An 18,502-nucleotide genomic window follows, 5' to 3' on the forward strand; every position below is an offset into this window, starting at 1 on the left:
AGGTGGGGTAAAATACAATAGTCCCTAAGATAAAGCCCAATGGGTCAGAGAATTATGAAAAAAAAAAGGGGGGGGGGGATGGCAAGGGAATAAAAAAAAACAAAAAAAAAACCTCTGTAGAACTAGATATTACTAAAGAACTACAGTATATACACTCGAGTATAAGCCAACCCGAATACAAGCCGAGGCACCTAATTTTACCACAAAACCTGGGACAACGTACTGACTCGAGTATAAGCCTAGGGTGTCCATCTGCATGCCTCACTGTGCCCATGACTAGACTTGCGTTTAACATGGGAGTATATAGAAGGGGCGCCCGGTTTTGAAAAATCTGTGCTCACCATCTGTAGGTCCTCCAGACAGCAAACTTTGCACACGTCTAGAGGAGAACTGGGGCTACATGTGTACCAAGTTTCGGGTCCAGAGGACCTACAGCAGGCCAGTTCCGGGTCCCAAAAGTTACCAGAGAAATTACCGTTTAACAGGGGTCTATGGAAGGGTTGCCCGAATTTGAAAAATCGGTGCTCCCCGGCCGTAGGTCCCCCAGACAACAAAATGTGCACACTTGTATAGTGGGGCTATATGTGTGCCAAGTTTGGGGTCCAGGGGAGCTACGGTCGGTACCGGGTCCCCAAATCCAGGAGATCAGGCGCAAGCAAAAATGGGACTCGAATATAAGTCGAGAGGGGCATTTTCAGCACAAAAAAAAAAATGTGCTGAAAAACTCGGCTTATACTGGAGTATATACGGTATTTCAAATTAAAGGACATGATATTCAAATCCGATCAACTATTAGGGCTCACATCTATAAAAGCCCTTCCCTCCTCTGAATAGCAATAGTGGCAGGATTTTGTTTTCTCACACTGGAGCCTCCAGCAATAAAAACCATGAGCAGCATAGTAGTGACATTACCAATCCCAACTCCAAATCTTCTGAGACTAGCAGTCAAAGGCAGCAGAGAATTAGATCTCACAATGCAGATATATGCATATGAGGCAGGAGGTACAAGATCACCTAGGTACCCCCACATACCTGAAAGTACACTGCTATTTTTCAGGAATTTAGGAAATTTTAATTTTAGTGCATTAAAACTAGCATTTCCAGATATTTCCTATAGCATAGCAAATCTTCACTTATATTCAGCTCCATTTTAAATTTCAATTTGATGTTAAGATTTAAAGTATATGTAAAAGGCAAAACTGTTTTTTTTTGGATAGAGTAGGGGAAGGTTAAAACCGCTGTCGGTTCTGTTTTTTATTCTTCGCCATCTTTGTCTTATTAGGGAGATTTCACTTTATGCCCAGTAGACTTAAATTAAAACTATAGGTCTGTTTGAAGTAAGCAGGAAGGTTTCTTTTTTAGCACAGAAGAGACATACTGTCTCTTCTGCAATAAATGACACTTGCCTGCCTGTTGGCAGCGTTCCCTGGCATGTAAGCTTATAGCGGCAGGGCCGACCTCTGTGTGCAGGAATGACAGCCTCCTGTGCATGCGCAAGAGTGACGACATCCTGTGCTGGCCAATGAAGATGGCTGAGAAATCCAGCAACACAGAAGAAGATGCTGGCAAGGGACAGGACCTTTGGAGAAAAGGTATGTATAAACAGCATTTAGTTGCACTGTAACAGGAAGTGAGAGGATATGAATGAATGAATGACTTGTATAGCGCAACACATGCGAACTGAATCGCCTCTGGGCGCTTTTTCCAGCCAGTATCTGCTTGGCTGGTGCGGTAATTTTTACCCCGTAGGATCATGACACGCTAGGGACACACGGTCATACACACATAAATACATATATACTGGGCCAATTTGGACGAGATCCAATTTACCTACCAGCATGTCTTTGGAGTGTGGGAGGAAACCGGAGAACCCAGAGGAAACCCATGCAGACACAGGGAGAACATGCATCCAGGCAGATGGTGTCGTGGTTGAGATTCGAACCAGCGAACCTTTTGCTGCTAGGCGAAAGTGCTACTCACTGCACCACTGTGCTGCCCATAGCTCTCCAATATGAAGAAAATCCCTTCATTAAGGCACATACACATGATCAGACTTTTTGACCATGTTTGACAACAAATGTCCGACGGACATGTTTGATCGGACAATCCGACCGTGTGTACACTCCATCGGACAAACTTTTTGTGTTTTTCATCGAACAAACGTTCGCTGTGCAAACAGACAAACTTTCCGGCAACAAATGTCCGATGGAGGCCAATCCGATCGTGTGTACTAAAGTCCAAAGTACAAACACGCATGCTCAGAACTAATGCTAAAGATCAGACAACAATAGCAGAAGTTGTCCACAGGGTGGCAGTAAATAGCTCAAAAAACATACAATTTGGTGAAAGTTGGCTGAAAAAGTCCTGCCGTGTGTATGCAGAACAAGTTCACGGCCAACGCCCTTCGAACAAAAATCCACGGAAAAGTCAGATGGAAGTGCGATCGTGTGTATGAGGCTTTAGACTGGCTTCTGTTGAGCAGACAGCGGAACACATGTACTGAAAGTCAGCTGGTTGGTTTCTGCTGCACCAGCTGATTTTCAGTACGTTTGTACCAGGCTTAATTAAGATGAAGACTGCATTGCCAACTCTTTCCTGTGCAGACCAGACATTCAGAGAAGCAGAACTGAGAGAGCAGGAGCCAGCAGGACCTAAAGTTTACCTACAAGTGCTGGGGTAAGAATTTTATCAAATAGTTTACTGGGAAATGCTTATTTTATTGTGCTTAATGTGTTAAAAAAAACACGGAGGGTTTAATACAACTATAATAAAACGTAACCTCTGCGTTTTAAAAGTCCAAGCCTCCAAGACCAGAAGTGTTTTCCATCTATAGATAGCACAGTTTATAGAACAATTACCTGCTGTACAACTGTACAAGGCATAAATTACAACCTTATGGTTCAGTTTATATGGAAACTACAAAGAACTATGCTTCATATTAAATGTGTGAAAAATGGTCTCCCGTGTTTATTAGCTGTGATACAGGTGCTGTGCGGAAGCTGAAATTATAAGACCCATTCGATCAATTGTTTAGCTACCTGAGGCCAGATGCCTCATCTATTTGTGGAGCTGTAATTGGCTGCTATGTCATTTTTAGAGCAAGCATGGGACTGAATGCCAGAAAAGCCACACACATAAGGCAGAAAAACCGTCTTGTTCTGCAACATTTATTTCTACAACCAACGTGTTAAATCACACTTCTTGTCACAGGCAGGATCATTCAGGGACAATGTGGTTGGTTCACTACAGGTCAGAGATTTATATTATAGGATGCATAGAAGCTGTAATTTTGCTTCTTTCAAAAATATCAAATGCATGGCTGTCATTCTGAACTTCTGATCTGCATACTTGCTCCAAGCAAGTGGATCAGGATGAGAACCAGGACATTAAACTTTTCAAAATAAGGCCACCAATGACCCCATATTATTTTCATGACACCATGTAAGACTAAGGCTGCATTCACACCTGAGCGTTTTGTCGCCTGAAGCATGAAGCTCCAAAACGCTAGAGGGGAAAAAATACATTATTTTCAATGGAGATGTTCACATCTCACTCCAAAACGCCTGACGCCTGAAGCTCAAACAAGTTCTGGACCCTTTTTTGTTGCTCGAATTGAGCGTATTTGGGCGTTTTTCTTTTTTTCCAAAGGTTTTTATTTATTTCCACACTACAGCAATAACAGGCATTGTAGCAGTAGACATATACCAACAACATTACGCACTTGCGGACGCAGCCGCCATATTACGTTTATAACCGAGAAAGATGAACATAGAAGGTATATAAACATAAAAGGGCATAATGAGATTGTCAGCGTTGATACTGTGCATGGCAGCAGGTAGTACAGATAGTGTAAGGTAGGACAGTTATCCATCGCGTAATTAAAGCACAATAGAACAATCGACTAGCAGTGCCTCCAGGTCCCAAAAGGGACCGTCATATCCTTCTGTCAAAGGAGGCAACAAGACCGGCTGCTCACGAGTCCAAAAGCGTCTCTACCCGGCTACCAAAATGTGAGGCAACCGGGGTCAGGGTCATGTTTCCGGTCGGGGGAGGGGATGTCGCCATCAAAAAAAGGGGGGGATGGAATGGGGAGGGGTGGGAATCCGCCACAGCTCTGTACGGGAGTAGTGTCAAGGAGGCCTAGGGATGATGTCGTCAGGCGGTAATGGTTTTGTAAACGTCAGTCGTTGTGAAGTGTAGCCAGCAGGCCCAGGTCTCCGTGAATTTCGCAGGGGGCGTCGTTGGATTGATGGATGAGTTCCTCCATCTCCATTATCTTCTGTAGGCGCTTGGCCCATTCTGCCAGGGACGGTGGGTGCGGGGAGAGCCATTTGATCGGGATGCACATACGTGCGGCATTCACCATGTGCATAGCTAGGGATCGGCAGTATCTCCTCGGGAGTGGTTTGGCATGGTGGAGAAGGAATTGGGCAGGCGAGAATTCCAGTAGGTCGGTGGTTATGCTAGTGATGAGTTTGTGGACCTCGGTCCAGTACGGTTGGATCTTGGGGCACGTCCACCAGATGTGGAGAAAGGAACCCGTCTCCAGGTGGCATCTCCAGCAGACTTTGGGGTGTGCCGGGTCAATTCTGTGTAGCTTGAGTGGAGTCTTGTACCACCTGGAGAGGAGTTTGTAGGCGTTCTCTTGTGTCTGGACGTTGACTGATCCCTTGTGGGAGAGTCTGTATATTTGCTCCCAATCCCTGTCTGTTAGGTCAAGGGACAGGTCACTTTCCCATTGTTGGTTGGCCCAGTGAAGTTTGGGTGAATGTGAGGAGAACAGTAACCCATACGTTGTCGAGATCAGGTGTTGCAGTGGTGTCTTAGAGTTGCAGAGGTTTTCGTAGGGGGAGTAGGGCCTTGACCAGTGTTCCCTAGGGGCCGTCTTGTCAAAGAAATGTCTAAGCTGTATGTAGTTCCAGAACGGGAACTCTTCTTTGCCCATTTTTGCCGCCAGTTCCGATTGTAACAAAAGGCGACCAGAGGTGTAGAAATGACTCGCCCGTACGGTGTCGTGGGGCCAGCCGTCTGATAAGAAGGCTGGACTCATACCCGGGGGAAAGTCTGGATTCAGTCGTAGGGGAGTCATCGGTCCTTTCAGGTCAGACAGTCCGTGTTTGGTGCACGCCGTTTGAAAGGCTGTTAGGGAGGGTCGGATCAGGGGATGTTCTCTACAGTCTCCTAGGGCTTTGTTCCGAGTGATCCATGGTAGGTGGATTAAGGGCAGGTGGGTGAACGTCTGTTCAAGCTCCACCCATTTCTTGCTCTCTCTATTCGCTGCCCAGTCTACAATTCTGGTCAGGCCACAGGCTACGTTGTATTTGTACAGGTCCGGCAGCCCCAGACCGCCTTGCAGTTTGGGGAGCCTGGAATAACTCAGGCGCGGGTGAGCGTCATGCCACACGAACCTCGTGCAAGCCGTCTTGTATGATGAGAAGAAGGCCGGGGGAGACTGATTGGTATTGCCTGCATGGTGTATAGAACCCGGGGCAGAATGTTCATTTTGACCACAGCGATCCTGCCAAACCATGATAAAGGTTTAGGGGACCATCCTTTCAGGTCTTTCAGTATATTCTGGAGCAGTGGGACATAGTTAAGGGAATACAGGTCTGTTAGGGAGGCTGGGAGTTGGATCCCCAAATATGTTATTTTTTCAGTTTTTTACATTGGTGACCCTAGACCTGTCCAAAATCGCGGTAAAAAACGCCACAAAATCGCTGCAAAACGCTATGCTCAGGTGTGAATGCAGCCTAAGTGTAAGGTTAGCAAAAACTTGTTACCTACATCTATTTTTGAATACTGTCCTAATACAAAATATGTAAAAAAAAGTACTCACGGAGTTAAACAGCTCTGTGGTTAGACCCAGGTAGTTGTGTAGTGCCAAGAATGTCACTCTCTGCAGCCTGACCATTATAATCTGTAGAACAAAAAGGTACACGTCAGTGATTGACTATCAACCAATCTTCAAAAAAAAAATAATAATAATAATAATAATAATATATAGACAGTTGTGCTGAATTTATAATTTCTTGGCCTGTTTTCAGAGAATATAAATAACACAAAAACTTTTTTCGCTCATAGTTAGTGTTTGGCTGAAGCCATTTATTATCAATCAACTGTGTTTACTCTTTAAATCATAATGACAACAGAAACTACCCAAATTACCCTGATCAAAAGTTTACATACCCCAGTTCTTAATTCCATGTATTGCCCCCTTTAATCAATGACAGCTTGAAGTCTTTTGTGGTATTTGTGGATGAGGCTCTTTATCTTCTCAGATGGTAAAGCTGCCCATTCCTCTTGGCAAAAAGCCTCCAGTTCCTGTAAATTCTGGGCTGTCTTACATGAACAGCACGTTTGAGATCTCCCCAGATTGGCTCAATGATATTGAGGTCAAAAGACTGAGATGGCCACTCCAGAACCTTCTCTTTATTCTGCTGTAGCCAATGACAGGTCGACTTGGCCTTGTGTCTTGGATCATTGTCATGTTGGAATGTCCAAGTACATCCCATGCGCAGCTTCCTGGCTGATGAATGCAAATGTTCCTCCAGTATTTTTTAAATAACATACTGCATTCATCTTGCCATCAATTTTGACCAAATTTCCTGTGCCTCACACATCCCCAAAATATCAGCGATCCACCTCCGTGTTTCACAGTAGGGATGGTGGACCTTTCATTATAGGCCGTGTTGACTCCTCTCCAAATATACAAATATAGCGTTTATGGTTGTGGCCAAAAAGCTAAATTTTGGTCTCATCACTCCAAATGATTTTGTGCCAGAAGGTTTGAGGCTCGTCTCTGTGCTGTTTGGCGTATTGTAAGCTGGATACTTTGTGGCATTTGCATAGTAATGGCCTTCTTCTGTTGACTCGACCATGCAGCCCATCTTTCTTCAAGTACCTCCTTATTGCGCATCTTGAAACAGCCACACCACATGTTGTTTTCAGAGAGCCTGTATTTCACCTGAAGTTATTTGTGGGTTTTTCTTTGCATCCCAAACAATTTTCCTGGCAGTTGTGGCTGAAATGTTAGTTTATCTACCTGACCGTGGTTTGGTTTAAACAGAACCCCTCATTTTCCACTTCTTGATTCGAGTTTGAACACTGCTGATTGGCATTCTCAATTCCTTTGATATCTTTTTATTTCCCTTTCCTGTTTTATACAGTTCAACTGCAGATCTTTTGACAATTCTTTTGCTTTCCCAATGACTCAGAATCCAGAAACGTCAGTGCAGCACTGAGTGAAAGATGCAAGGGTCTGTCAGGAGTCCAGAAACTCATTGACCTTTTATACACACACACACTAATTACAATCAAACTGATCACAGGTGAGGATGGTTACCTTAAATAGCCATTCAAAACCCTTTGTGTCAACTTGGGTGCATGTAACCAGGCCAAAATCACCAGGGTATGTAAAACTTTTGATCAGTGTAATTTGGGTAGTTTCTGTTGTGATGATGATTTAAAAAGAGTAAACACAGTTGATTGATAATAAATGGCTTCAGCCAAAACACTTACCATGAGTGAAAGAAATAGGGCCGAAAAAACTAATCGATTATTCGACAACTAATCGATTATGAAATTAATCGATTACAATTTTTATAATCGATTAATCGGCCAGTAACATAATGGGGTTAAAACAACTAAAATTAGCCCTTTATAGTACAAAAAAGGAAATCGCTACTGTAAATATTACTTTAAAATGAACCCCTTACAGTAGCGATTATTTGTTCTTTTTGTACTTTTTTTTAACCCCATTATGTTACTAAACATCTCAGGCCTGGGTCACACCTCTGTTTTTTGGTGCTTTTTGCAGAAACACACTACAGTTCATTTATATGTTTTCCTATGGGACACGTTCATATGATTTTTTTTCAGCTGCTGCGTATTTGGAAAGGGCAAGGAGTTAACGCAAAACAGTTTTTTTTTTTTTGGTTCAATATACTTCAATGGAGAAGCTGCAGAAAAAGCATGTAATGTGTTTTTGCGGCAATTTGTGTTTTGTAATCTGCCCAACAACAAATTGGCCCAAAAAAATGTAAAAATTATAAAAAAAAATTTTAATGCTATTATCCGATTAATCGAAACAATAATCGGCCAACTAATGGATTATGAAAATAATCGTTAGTTGCAGCCCTAGAAAGAAACATTTTTGTGTTATCATTCTGAAAAATGGCCAAAAAATCATAAATTCTCCCAGGATATGTAAACTTATGAGCACAACTATATATATATACACACATATATATATATATATATATATACATACATACACACACACACATAAACAGTGCCAAGGATTATCTTGATCCTATCGTTAATTGTCCTACCTTATGCATATATCTGCAAGCATCCTCTATGTGCACAGTTCTAACCCTGCTGAAATCATGGTAACTGTACACAACCAAGTGACAAAAAAAAATGCCAGTTCCAGATCATTAGCTCTATATCCACAGCCTAAAACTAGAAAAAAGGAGCAGCACATCAGTGAAGTCATCATTGTGCTTTGCCCTCAAATAAGCCAGTTTAGACAAGCACCATACAAAGAAAAACAGCCCCGATTGGCTCAGAGTACTGCCCCTTGCTCTTCCAGTTTGAGTGGTGTTGTTATCAGGATTACAAAAAGCTAACGAAGACAAATAAAAGTACAAACATTAGATGTATGTAAAAAAAAAAAAAAAAAAATGTAACAAACACATGATTCATCAATATTCGCCAGATTTCAGATTCACACTGGAGTTGACACAGATTTTATCTCAGTTACCTGCACTACCCTCACAAGGGTCTCGGGGTACTTGGAAAACACATCTTGAAACGCGTTAGCTGGAAGCCTCAAGATGGTGGAAGCTGTGGCGGCTCTTGCTGAAACTGTCTTGTAGGGAGCCGGGTGTCCCTAAAGCACAAAATAAGACAAAAACATACCAAGTAAGAAAACTCCACCCGAACCATCACCTTCTATGCTCCAGCCTCAACTGCAAAAGTGGCGGCGACCCAATCCTTTGTTCTGTTGCAAAGATTTAAGTGCCGCTATCTGACACACCCAAAACTCCTCCTCAATGCACACAAAAAAAAAAAAAAAAAGGAGTACCGATGTAGCAGCTGTTTGGATAAATCACAACGCACAGCGGTAGACACATTATTCAACACACTTGGAAGCATCAGATAACAGAGGGGGACCTAGGTCTGCAACTGGGAAAAGTTTGGAGGCCTGCTTGACAGGTAAGTATTGCTATTCTTCTCTTACGGTGTAGCACCATTCCAGCATTTTTATACCAGTGACAAGGTCATTTTAATCAAGCTTGGCTCTGCCCCTCCCACCTTCAAAACATCTCTACAGGACCCTTAGTGTGAAGGTTGTTATCCTTGCCCATCAGGAAGGCTTGAAAAACAGGAAGGGATCGGTATGAATTCAACTTTCTTATTCAATATTTTTATTGAGATTATATAGATAAAAATACAATCAATAATATTTGACATTGTAAAGAAAGAGATAAAACAATAAGCAAACATATTAAAATTCTTGGGGGGGTTTGGTCGTATAGCCAAAAAAAGAGCTGTATAAATAATGTAATAATGCAGTTGCTGGTCTCATGATTTAAATTTTTTCACCGATACTCTACCCCGTCTGTTAAATGGGGATTGCACAACCGGTGACCTGATTGTGGTCAAGTTTGTATTTCTGTAATGTTTTTATGTTTTGTAATTTTATTCTTGTCTTTAATGTTTATTTGTCAATAAATATTTTCTTAAACATGAACTATTCAGGCTTTTGAACCTAATTACCAAGTACCGGTATAGTCCTCCCTGCCCACATTATTTCACTGGAGTTTCAGGGTTCATTGGGGAATCCTTGAGACCCCTCCATTTATTCTATAATACTAGGACGATGGTACACCCCCTATCAATTTGTATAATCCTAAAATAAAAAGGTTTAATCATATTCCAACCCTAGAAGAGGAACTCCCGGGATCATTCCAGAGTATTAAGTAGTCTTAAGATAATTAATCCAGGGATCCCATACTGTATTAAACCAAGCGATCTTATCATCCTTAAGGGCCGATAATCGTTCATTTACCATTATCCAAGATAGCTTGGATTTCAATAGGTAAAACAGAATTGTAGGGGACTTCCAGGACTTGGCAATGGATATTCTTGCTGCAACAAATATAAAAGCAATCAATATATTTTCAATTGCGTCGATGTTCCATCTACTGGGCGCCCCAGGAGTGCATTCAGTGGTTATTTAATGAGGTTTACCTGGGTCAGGGAATACCTATATAAAATTATAGGTACGTATCCCAAATTTCCTCACTTTCTGGCATGTCCACCAAGTGTGGTACATGGTGCCTTCTGTGTCACATCCCCTAAAGCATCGCGAGGATGCCCCCGGGACAAAAGAAGCTACTCGCACCGGGACCAAGTACCATCTCAGTAAGACCTTATAATTTGCCTCCATCAAGGAGGCATTAATAAATGATTTAGATGCACTCTGAATAAATTTACTCCATTCTACAATTTCCATAGAAGTACCAATATCTTGCTCCCATTTTTGCATGTAAAACGTTTTTGTGAGGTCGAAGAAAGGATACCATAGATCAATGATATGTGGCCAGTGTGTTTGTCGAAAGTCCTGCAAAGATTCTTTATGGGAGTGGATGTGGACAAGTCAGAGATGCGGTTACATTTTGCTAAACAATCTGCTGAGTGTAACGGTAGAGTTCCGAATTGGGGAGGTGGAACTGTCCCTGTAGGACTGATTTCGACAAAGCACCCTTATGATCACACAGGTTCACTATTCTTAGTAGCCCTTTATTAGTCCACCAGATTTCAACCTATCTATGTCTCATGATCTATTGACTGTGCTGACATGCAGTCTTCAATGTTTGAGACCTCGGCCTATTTAATTTTTTTTATCACATGCTTACTTTGTATTACCCAGGTTTCTAACAGGTATATGCGAAAGAACTTATTCACTGTGTCAGCTTTTAGACTGTATTAAATAGTTTGTTATTATGATCAATTTCAACTCCCAAGACGCATCTGTTATAAAAATAAAAAACAAGCATTTTAAATTGCTCACTTGCAGCAATATTATTATTATTTTAAACTATTTTTTAGTGGGTGGCAATGTGCCTTAAACTTGCTAGGATATGTGACAACTTCCAAAAAGACTTGATTCCCTAGCAAATCCTCCTCCCTCCCTGCACATTGTAGCCGTCTCTTTTTCTGGGAGTGCAATTACTGTCTGTGCTGGACCAACTCTTCCACCCCTCAGTCTTTTAAGTAGCTGCTGGGGTAGGAGGAAAGGGGCACTGTACCACCCTGGTGCCCAACCTGCAGCCTTTTGACATTTTCTGTGCGGCCCTCTTAGACCCTACATACATTTATGCCCCGTACACACGACCAGGAGAGCTTTTGGCCGGCTGTGTATGCTCCTCACATTTTTTCTAACAGGAAAACTGCCCAAAAACCGCTGTACAAAAAAATATAACCTGTTCTCTTTTTTCCCGCCGAGAATCCCGGTGGAAAACAGACATTTCTGGCAGTTTTCCTGTGGGTAAAAACTCAGATGGAGCATACACATAGTCGGGAATCCCGAGGAAAATCTCTCGGGAATCCCGACAGGAAAACCAAACGTCTGTACTGAGGAAAAGTCGAGAGCAGGTTCTAGGTTTTCCCCTCTGGATTTCTGACGGACCTTTTCCGGTCGTGTGTACTAGGCATAATCCATGTTTTCTATTGCCGTGTAATAGCAGTGATTTCTCATAGTCTCATGAATCTCCAGGCTATGACAATTTTCTGAGGCATGTCCCCAGTTTCTAACAACCATTAAAGCATGTTCACAAGCTCCAATAATTGCTATAGTATATTAGCAGTCTGTAACCATCTCCTGCTGTATGTCTCCAGTCGTTGACAGCTTTCTGTAGTCTATAAACAAACTGGAAGTGCCGCTCCTAGAGCCCCTGTAATCCTCAGCTGTATTGGCACGGCATCTGGATACACATCCAGAACAGCAAAACTGTGACGAAGTCTAAGGAATCGGCTTCCATCAGTCAGAATAGTAAGAGGACAGTGAAACGGCCTCCGCCTCGGCCCCTCTCTGGCCACACCCGACGCATTTATTCAATCAAGCCCTGAGTGAGTGAAATGAGTCAGTGGGTGTAGCTGTTTCACTGTCCTCTTACTATTCTGACTGATGGGAGTGTGGCATCCTCCGACGTCTTCATGATATAGCTTTCTGTAGCATTACATTATTAAATATTATGTTTGGCCCTTTGGGGGATGTCAGGGGCCACACTTGAGGCCCCATATCAAGAAAGTTGATCACCACCTATGTGACAGCTGTGTATGCTGGGTCTGTTAACATCACATCCACATACACTTTACCCAGTAGTGTACTCTTTTAGATGGCTACAAAAGGGAGGCTTGTAAAGGTAAATGAGTCTAAAATATGTTAAATGTGCATACAACGTAAAAAGAAAAGAGGCTCAAGAAACATGTAACGGACATATAATAAAGTTAACAATCAGCCACTAGTTAATTCCCTGCACACAAGCCCAAAAGGATGAGTAAATTACAGACAAGAAATATAGGAATAAACTCTTACCTATATTTCCACTGTGTGCAATATTAAAACTGCAATAATATAGCCCTCTATAAAATGGAGAAAAATGATTTTCTTAATGTGGAATAAATTGCTGGTTTACGGGAAGCGAGCTGAGGGGTTTTATTCCTTGTGGAATATACATTTCTGGATAACCAGCAGCATGGCACAGCGAGCAATGCTAATAACGCAGCACTCCCTTTTTCCAATTTCATTTATTATTTCCATGGTGAGAACTCGACTGACAAATATCCCCAGGGCAGAAATAATGAATGAGATTGTGCTGAGTGTAAATAGATTTCTACATTGTGCACAATATGCAGGCTGGTACTGTGACTTGGGCTGTGACAGCTGATCACTCGTATCGGAAGAGAGAAGCGTCTGTACCTGACCACGGTGACTAATGAATTCTCTGAGCAGCATGTATGTAAACAGCAACGTGTACATTGTAAAGTAGGGGCACCAAGCTTTTATAAAGATACAAACAGCCTTGTATGCAATAAACAATGCTAGAAGCAAATAACTAAATTGAAAGGGCATTAACACATAGCAGCCAAGCAGATTTCACTTTGCTGATGCAAGATAAGTTCAGAAATGGATTCTGATTGGGGTCTATAGGGTTCTGCATTCGACACTTAGGGTTTTGAACTTTACTCTTTTTTTATAATTTTTTTTATTTTTCTTAAGAGAACTATGACAGCGTTAAAAAAATAGGATTTTTATAACAGCTTACCATTTAAATCCTGTCACGGGACACAGAGCCTCATAGTAATTACTAAGTGTGTGTGTGTGTTATATTCCACCTTCAGGTGCTGGACACTGGTGCAATCAATTAGACAGGAAGTTTCCTTCCTATATAACCCCTCCCATACTGGGAGCACCTCAGTTTTTGTAGCAAAGCAATAAGTGTCCCAATATTCCCAAACAAGAGGGGCGGGAGCACTGTGTCCCGTAATGTACTCCAAGAAAAGGATTTTACAGGTAAGCTGTTATAAAAATTCTATTTTCTTTATCGTACATCACAGGACACAGAGCCTAGTAATTACTAAGTGGGACGTCCGAAGCAATGCCTACTGAGGGGAGGGAGACACAAATAACGCAGACCGCCATCAGACGTGAGGACCTATACTGCTGCCTGCAGCATACTGCACCAAAAAGCGGCATCCTCTTGCCGTCTTACATTCACCTGATAGAAATTAGTGAACGTAAGTACCGACGACCAAGTTGCGGCCTTGCAAATCTGAGTCATAAAGGCTTGATAATGCACCACGCATGAATCGCTTACTATCCTGGTAGGGTGCACCAGGGGGAAATCCTCTCTTTAAACCACAAGCCTGAATAATAACCTGATGAATCAACATTGAAAACAGTTGATTTAGATGCTGCCTGCCCTTTCCTGGGGCCTCCTGTTAGCGCAACAACATCAGTTTTCCGTATCCGAGCAGCCGCTTCAGATAGGCCTTGACTTTTCTTACTCCAATGAAAGAGAGTGTAACCATTTTAATAGCTGATCTGAACACTACCTGCCCATTTCTAGGGTCTTCTGGCAGCACAACAAAACGTCAGTTTCCTATATCTGAAACCTTCAGATAGATTTTTAACTGCTCTCATCTATATTGAGAGAAAAGCAATAACGTTTCTTTCTGCAGAACAAGGTTCTGGAAAAAAGAAAGGCAAGAATATCTTGATTCAAATGAAATCTAGATCCTTCGAGGAAATAAGGCTGGGTGAGGATTTAACATCACCCTATCCTTAAGAATAATTAAAGTATGGCTCTATACAAAGAAAGTTGCCAATACTGAAACGCTCTTGCGGAGGCTACCGCAACCAAGAACACCAATTCCCTTGTTAGAAGGATGAAGGGAAATATGGTGCATCGGCCCAAGGTGCTGACCTTGTAAGCCGACAAAACTAGACTCTATCCCCTGAGCACAAGGGCGATCTAACTGGCGGACTTATACGCGTTACCCCTTGTATAAAGGCCCGGATCAAAGTGTGCGAAGTAAGCGACCTTTGAAAATACTGACAAGGCCGAGATCGGATCCTTGATGAAACTTAAGGCTAGCTCCATCTCCTTTCCTAATTTAGGAAGGCAAGAATTTTACCTATGACATACTTCCAAGGATGCCACCCCTTGGTTTCACACCAGGAACATGGGCCTTCCAGATCCTATGATATCTGGTCCTGGAGGCCAGCTCTCCTGTATGAGTCTGAAAGCCCTGATCCTCAAGAATGCGGGTTATAACAGCCAGACCATTAATTCCCATGTTTGCAATACGGGATGGAATACCGCCATGCAAAGTAGGCCTGGACAAGATGTAAGGGACCCTGGGTCCTCTACTACCACCCTTACTATTCCTGCACAGTAAGGTCGCCTGGGTTATGCCGGAGAAATTAGGCCGGCTTTCGTTCCCCTCTGATGTTGCATAGAAGCTACGAAAGTCGCAGGACTGGGGGGAGAGAATGCATAAACCAGTGACAACTGGTCCCACAGGGTCACTAACGCATCTGTCCCGCATGCGAGTGGATCCTTTGTCATTGACGCAAGATGTTCAACTTCTTGTTGAACCTGGACGCCAATACATTTTATGTACATGGTACCCTTTCTCTGGCAGGGAGTAGAGGTCATTATCCCGTGAACAATTGTTGACGGCTCCAGAGAATCGCCTGCCAATTCTGCATTCCATGAAATGACGATTGTCAATAGGCAAGGCACAAGCTCCTCTTCCCAAGCCTGAACATGGCTTACTTTCTTCTGGCTGAGTGACTTCTAGTGCCTCCTTGGTAAACTAAGAAAATCACTAGTGTGGCATTGTTGGATTGTACTCTGACAGAACAATCCTGCAACCTAAACGTCCAGGCCCTTAAGCCAGATGCTCCATCCGTAGCTCTCGAATGCTGACGGAAGAGTCTCACTTGGAGCTTGACCACTTCCCCTGGGCAGTGGTCTCTTCCAGGCCTGCACTCCATCCCTAGAAGCCAGCCTTCGTAACCGCCACCTCCCAGGTAACGGGCATGAAGGATCTTCCTTTCTGCCAATCTTTTGGTTAAAAACCACCAACTGAAACTCCAGCATATCCCTGGGACCGGACTCTTTGTAGAATGCTAGGTTAGGAGCTACTCGTACCAGGCCGACAGAATAATGTATATATCAGCCTTGAATGAAACTAAGCATAGGGAACCGCTTTGAATGAAGCCACCATCTTCCCTAGCACCTTAAGCAAAAAGCAAAATGTAAGGAACTGTTCCTTGCCTTGACCACATAGACCAGCTTTCTCATAGCGCTGATCTTGTCTGAGGCCTAAAATTTTTGGTCTGTGTCCCAAACATTCCACAAAAGAATGTACCTTTAGACTGGGATCCTAACCCAGGAGTTCCAAATACTTGACCATGCTGGATACACATAGGTCCAGCCATGCAACTGAGTGATCCATCAGCAGGAGTTTGCCTTGGTATGCCATTACTGCTATACCCTGGGCCTTTAGACCTGCTAGAGGCGGGCCCTAGCACCCTGTAAACCCGGGCACGGTGGCTAACCCAAGGGGCAAGACCACCAACTGGAGAAGGTGCTGTTGCCCTTCGAAACGCAGACAACCTCTGCAGTCCCATGTAAATAAACACATATGCAAATGGCTCCACATATGTGTATGTGGCAAGTGTTAAAGCCATATGCCTCTATGGAAGCGTGTGTTCATGGAAGCATGAATTCATCCAAATATGTTTTAGGCAAAACATAAAAAAAAGGTGCGCTGTATGTGTGCGATGGAACGAGCATCGTGCAAGCAAGCATGCGTTTACGAACGTGTCATGCAACATGTACCCATGCAGACACGTATTCCTATGTAAACACAAGGAATCCTGTATAATTAGGGAAACACATTATAATGCCTCATTATGCAACCATGCAAAATCTAGGCAAACATGCAACTTTAAGCAATCATGCATCCTTATGCGATTCAGCATTTTTCATGCGATCAAACATCTTATGCATTTTAAGCACTACTGTGCAGACAAGTACCCTTGTGTGACCAAAGATTCTTGTGTGATCAAGCACCCCTATGTGAGCCAGCATCTTTATGCAATCAAGCATTTTTATGCGATTTTAGGCATTTCTGTGAAAACAAGCCTCCCTGTGTGACCAAGTATGCTTGGGTATTCAAAGGATAGTGTGATCAGGCAACCGTGTGTGATCCAGCATCTTTACGCAATCAAGCATCTTTATGCGATTTTAGGCATTTCTGTGCAAATAAACCTCTCTGTGTGACTTAAAGGAGTTGTAAAGGTAAAAGTTTTTTTACCTTAATGCATCCTATGCATTAAGGTAAAAAAACATCTGACAGCACCGCCCCCCCCCCCCCCCCGAGCCCCCGTTTTACTTACCTCACCGTTCGAAAGTCCCGCGCGCGTGCTTGTCATCTTGCTCGGTTCCCAGCCTGGCCGTTGATTGGCTAGGCTGGGCGGATTGATAGCAGCGCAGCCATTGGCTGGCGCTGCTGTCAATCACAGCGGATGACGCGGCGCGCCGGGGGGCGGGGCCGAGTGATACAGTCGGCGGCTATGGCCGCTGCTGTATCACGGGAGCGCGCTCGCAAAAGCTTTCCACCATGCGAGGGAGCTCGCATGAACGTGGAAAGCTTTTGCGAGGAGGAGCCGAGACAGCCGCCGAGGGACCCCAGAAGACACAGATCCGGGTCACTCTGTGCAAAACGATCTGCACAGTGGAGGTAAGTATAACATGTATGTTATTTTTATTTTTTTTAAATTGTACCTTTAGTGTTCCTTTAAGCACTTTAATGTGACCAAGCATCCTCATGCGACTATGTAAAAAACATGTACACCCATACAAATAGAAACATGTATCTTTATGTGATCAACAATAAAACATGTTCGGTTACTTGTTTTTACCCCACATGCATTTTAAACATTCCAAACTCATATATTTTATGCAAACATGTGGACTGGTAAAGAGGAAGTTATCCTCTGCAGACGTGCGTTTCCGCAATCATGCGATATAGCTGTTGTGCATTAGCAATGTGCACCAGCAACTGTGCATCCCACAGTTGTGCGTTTGGTTAGCCCGAAGCCAGCACCAGGATGAGGACCCTTTGGATGTTTTTCTACTAACCTATAGGAATTATTTTTTTTAAAACACCAAGGAGGAGACAGAGGCTTTGGCCGTCTAGGCTGAGGGCAAGTATGAATCTCTGAAAAAGACTGCAGCTGCGACTCCAGAACTTGTGAGGCTCCTCCTCGTTAGACTGCACCTGTTCCCTGTCCTCTGACAGTGAATTTTCATCCTCAGGTCTTTTAATCCTTTTGTTTGAGGATTTAGAGCAGGGAAAGGGGCACACCCCAGTTTCTGCCTCTTATAAACCAACAAATGCAATGCAAAAAACTTCCAAAATGGACATATGCAGATAGGCTGCAATGGCGGGGGAGGCTGCAATGCCTGACAGGGCCAATGGCTCAACCCGTGGCTGCCTCAAGTCTCTACAGGGGAGGATGGTATCATCCAGGCATGATAAGAGCCACCAGATTCAGGTGGCGATACCCTGGTACCCTTTTATATTCCTGCCCCTGAACCTTTTCTACAGGGAGACGAAAGTCCTAAGCTAAAAGCAGAAAAACTTAACACAGGTGCATCAACAGCTGAACTTAGTCTAGCAAAAAAACAATGCCTGCTAATCTGCACAGCTAGATGCTGAGTAGGCGTCTTAGGTATGTCTCTATCCAACACACACAAGGTGCTTACGTGCCCCAAGCTGCTGTGTCCCTCTGGTTTTACAGAGCTCTGATGTCTGGGCTTTTTTGAAGGGCCTGCCCTGCGTCTGCACCATGAGCTGGCGAGCACGTGCGCCAGCGGCAACCACATCGTCCCCCCGCCTACAAAAGCGTGCC

At 43.4% G+C, this 18,502-nt stretch overlaps 1 protein-coding gene across 2 annotated transcripts in view; it reads right to left on the reverse strand.

Moving 5' to 3' along the window:
• PNPLA7 (patatin like phospholipase domain containing 7) overlaps positions 1-18,502 on the reverse strand; it is a 413,102-nt gene that overhangs the window by 310,248 nt on the left and 84,352 nt on the right. For both annotated transcript variants that reach the window (XM_040324512.1, XM_040324513.1), the window contains 2 exons: positions 8,765-8,893; positions 5,837-5,917 (listed from right to left, as the gene is read on the reverse strand). In XM_040324512.1, the coding sequence (XP_040180446.1) occupies positions 5,837-5,917; positions 8,765-8,893 (210 nt within the window). The remainder of the gene's footprint in view (positions 1-5,836; positions 5,918-8,764; positions 8,894-18,502) is intronic.

The sequence above is a fragment of the Rana temporaria genome, chromosome 9 (genome assembly GCF_905171775.1).
Source record: "Rana temporaria chromosome 9, aRanTem1.1, whole genome shotgun sequence".
NCBI lineage: Eukaryota > Metazoa > Chordata > Amphibia > Anura > Ranidae > Rana > Rana temporaria.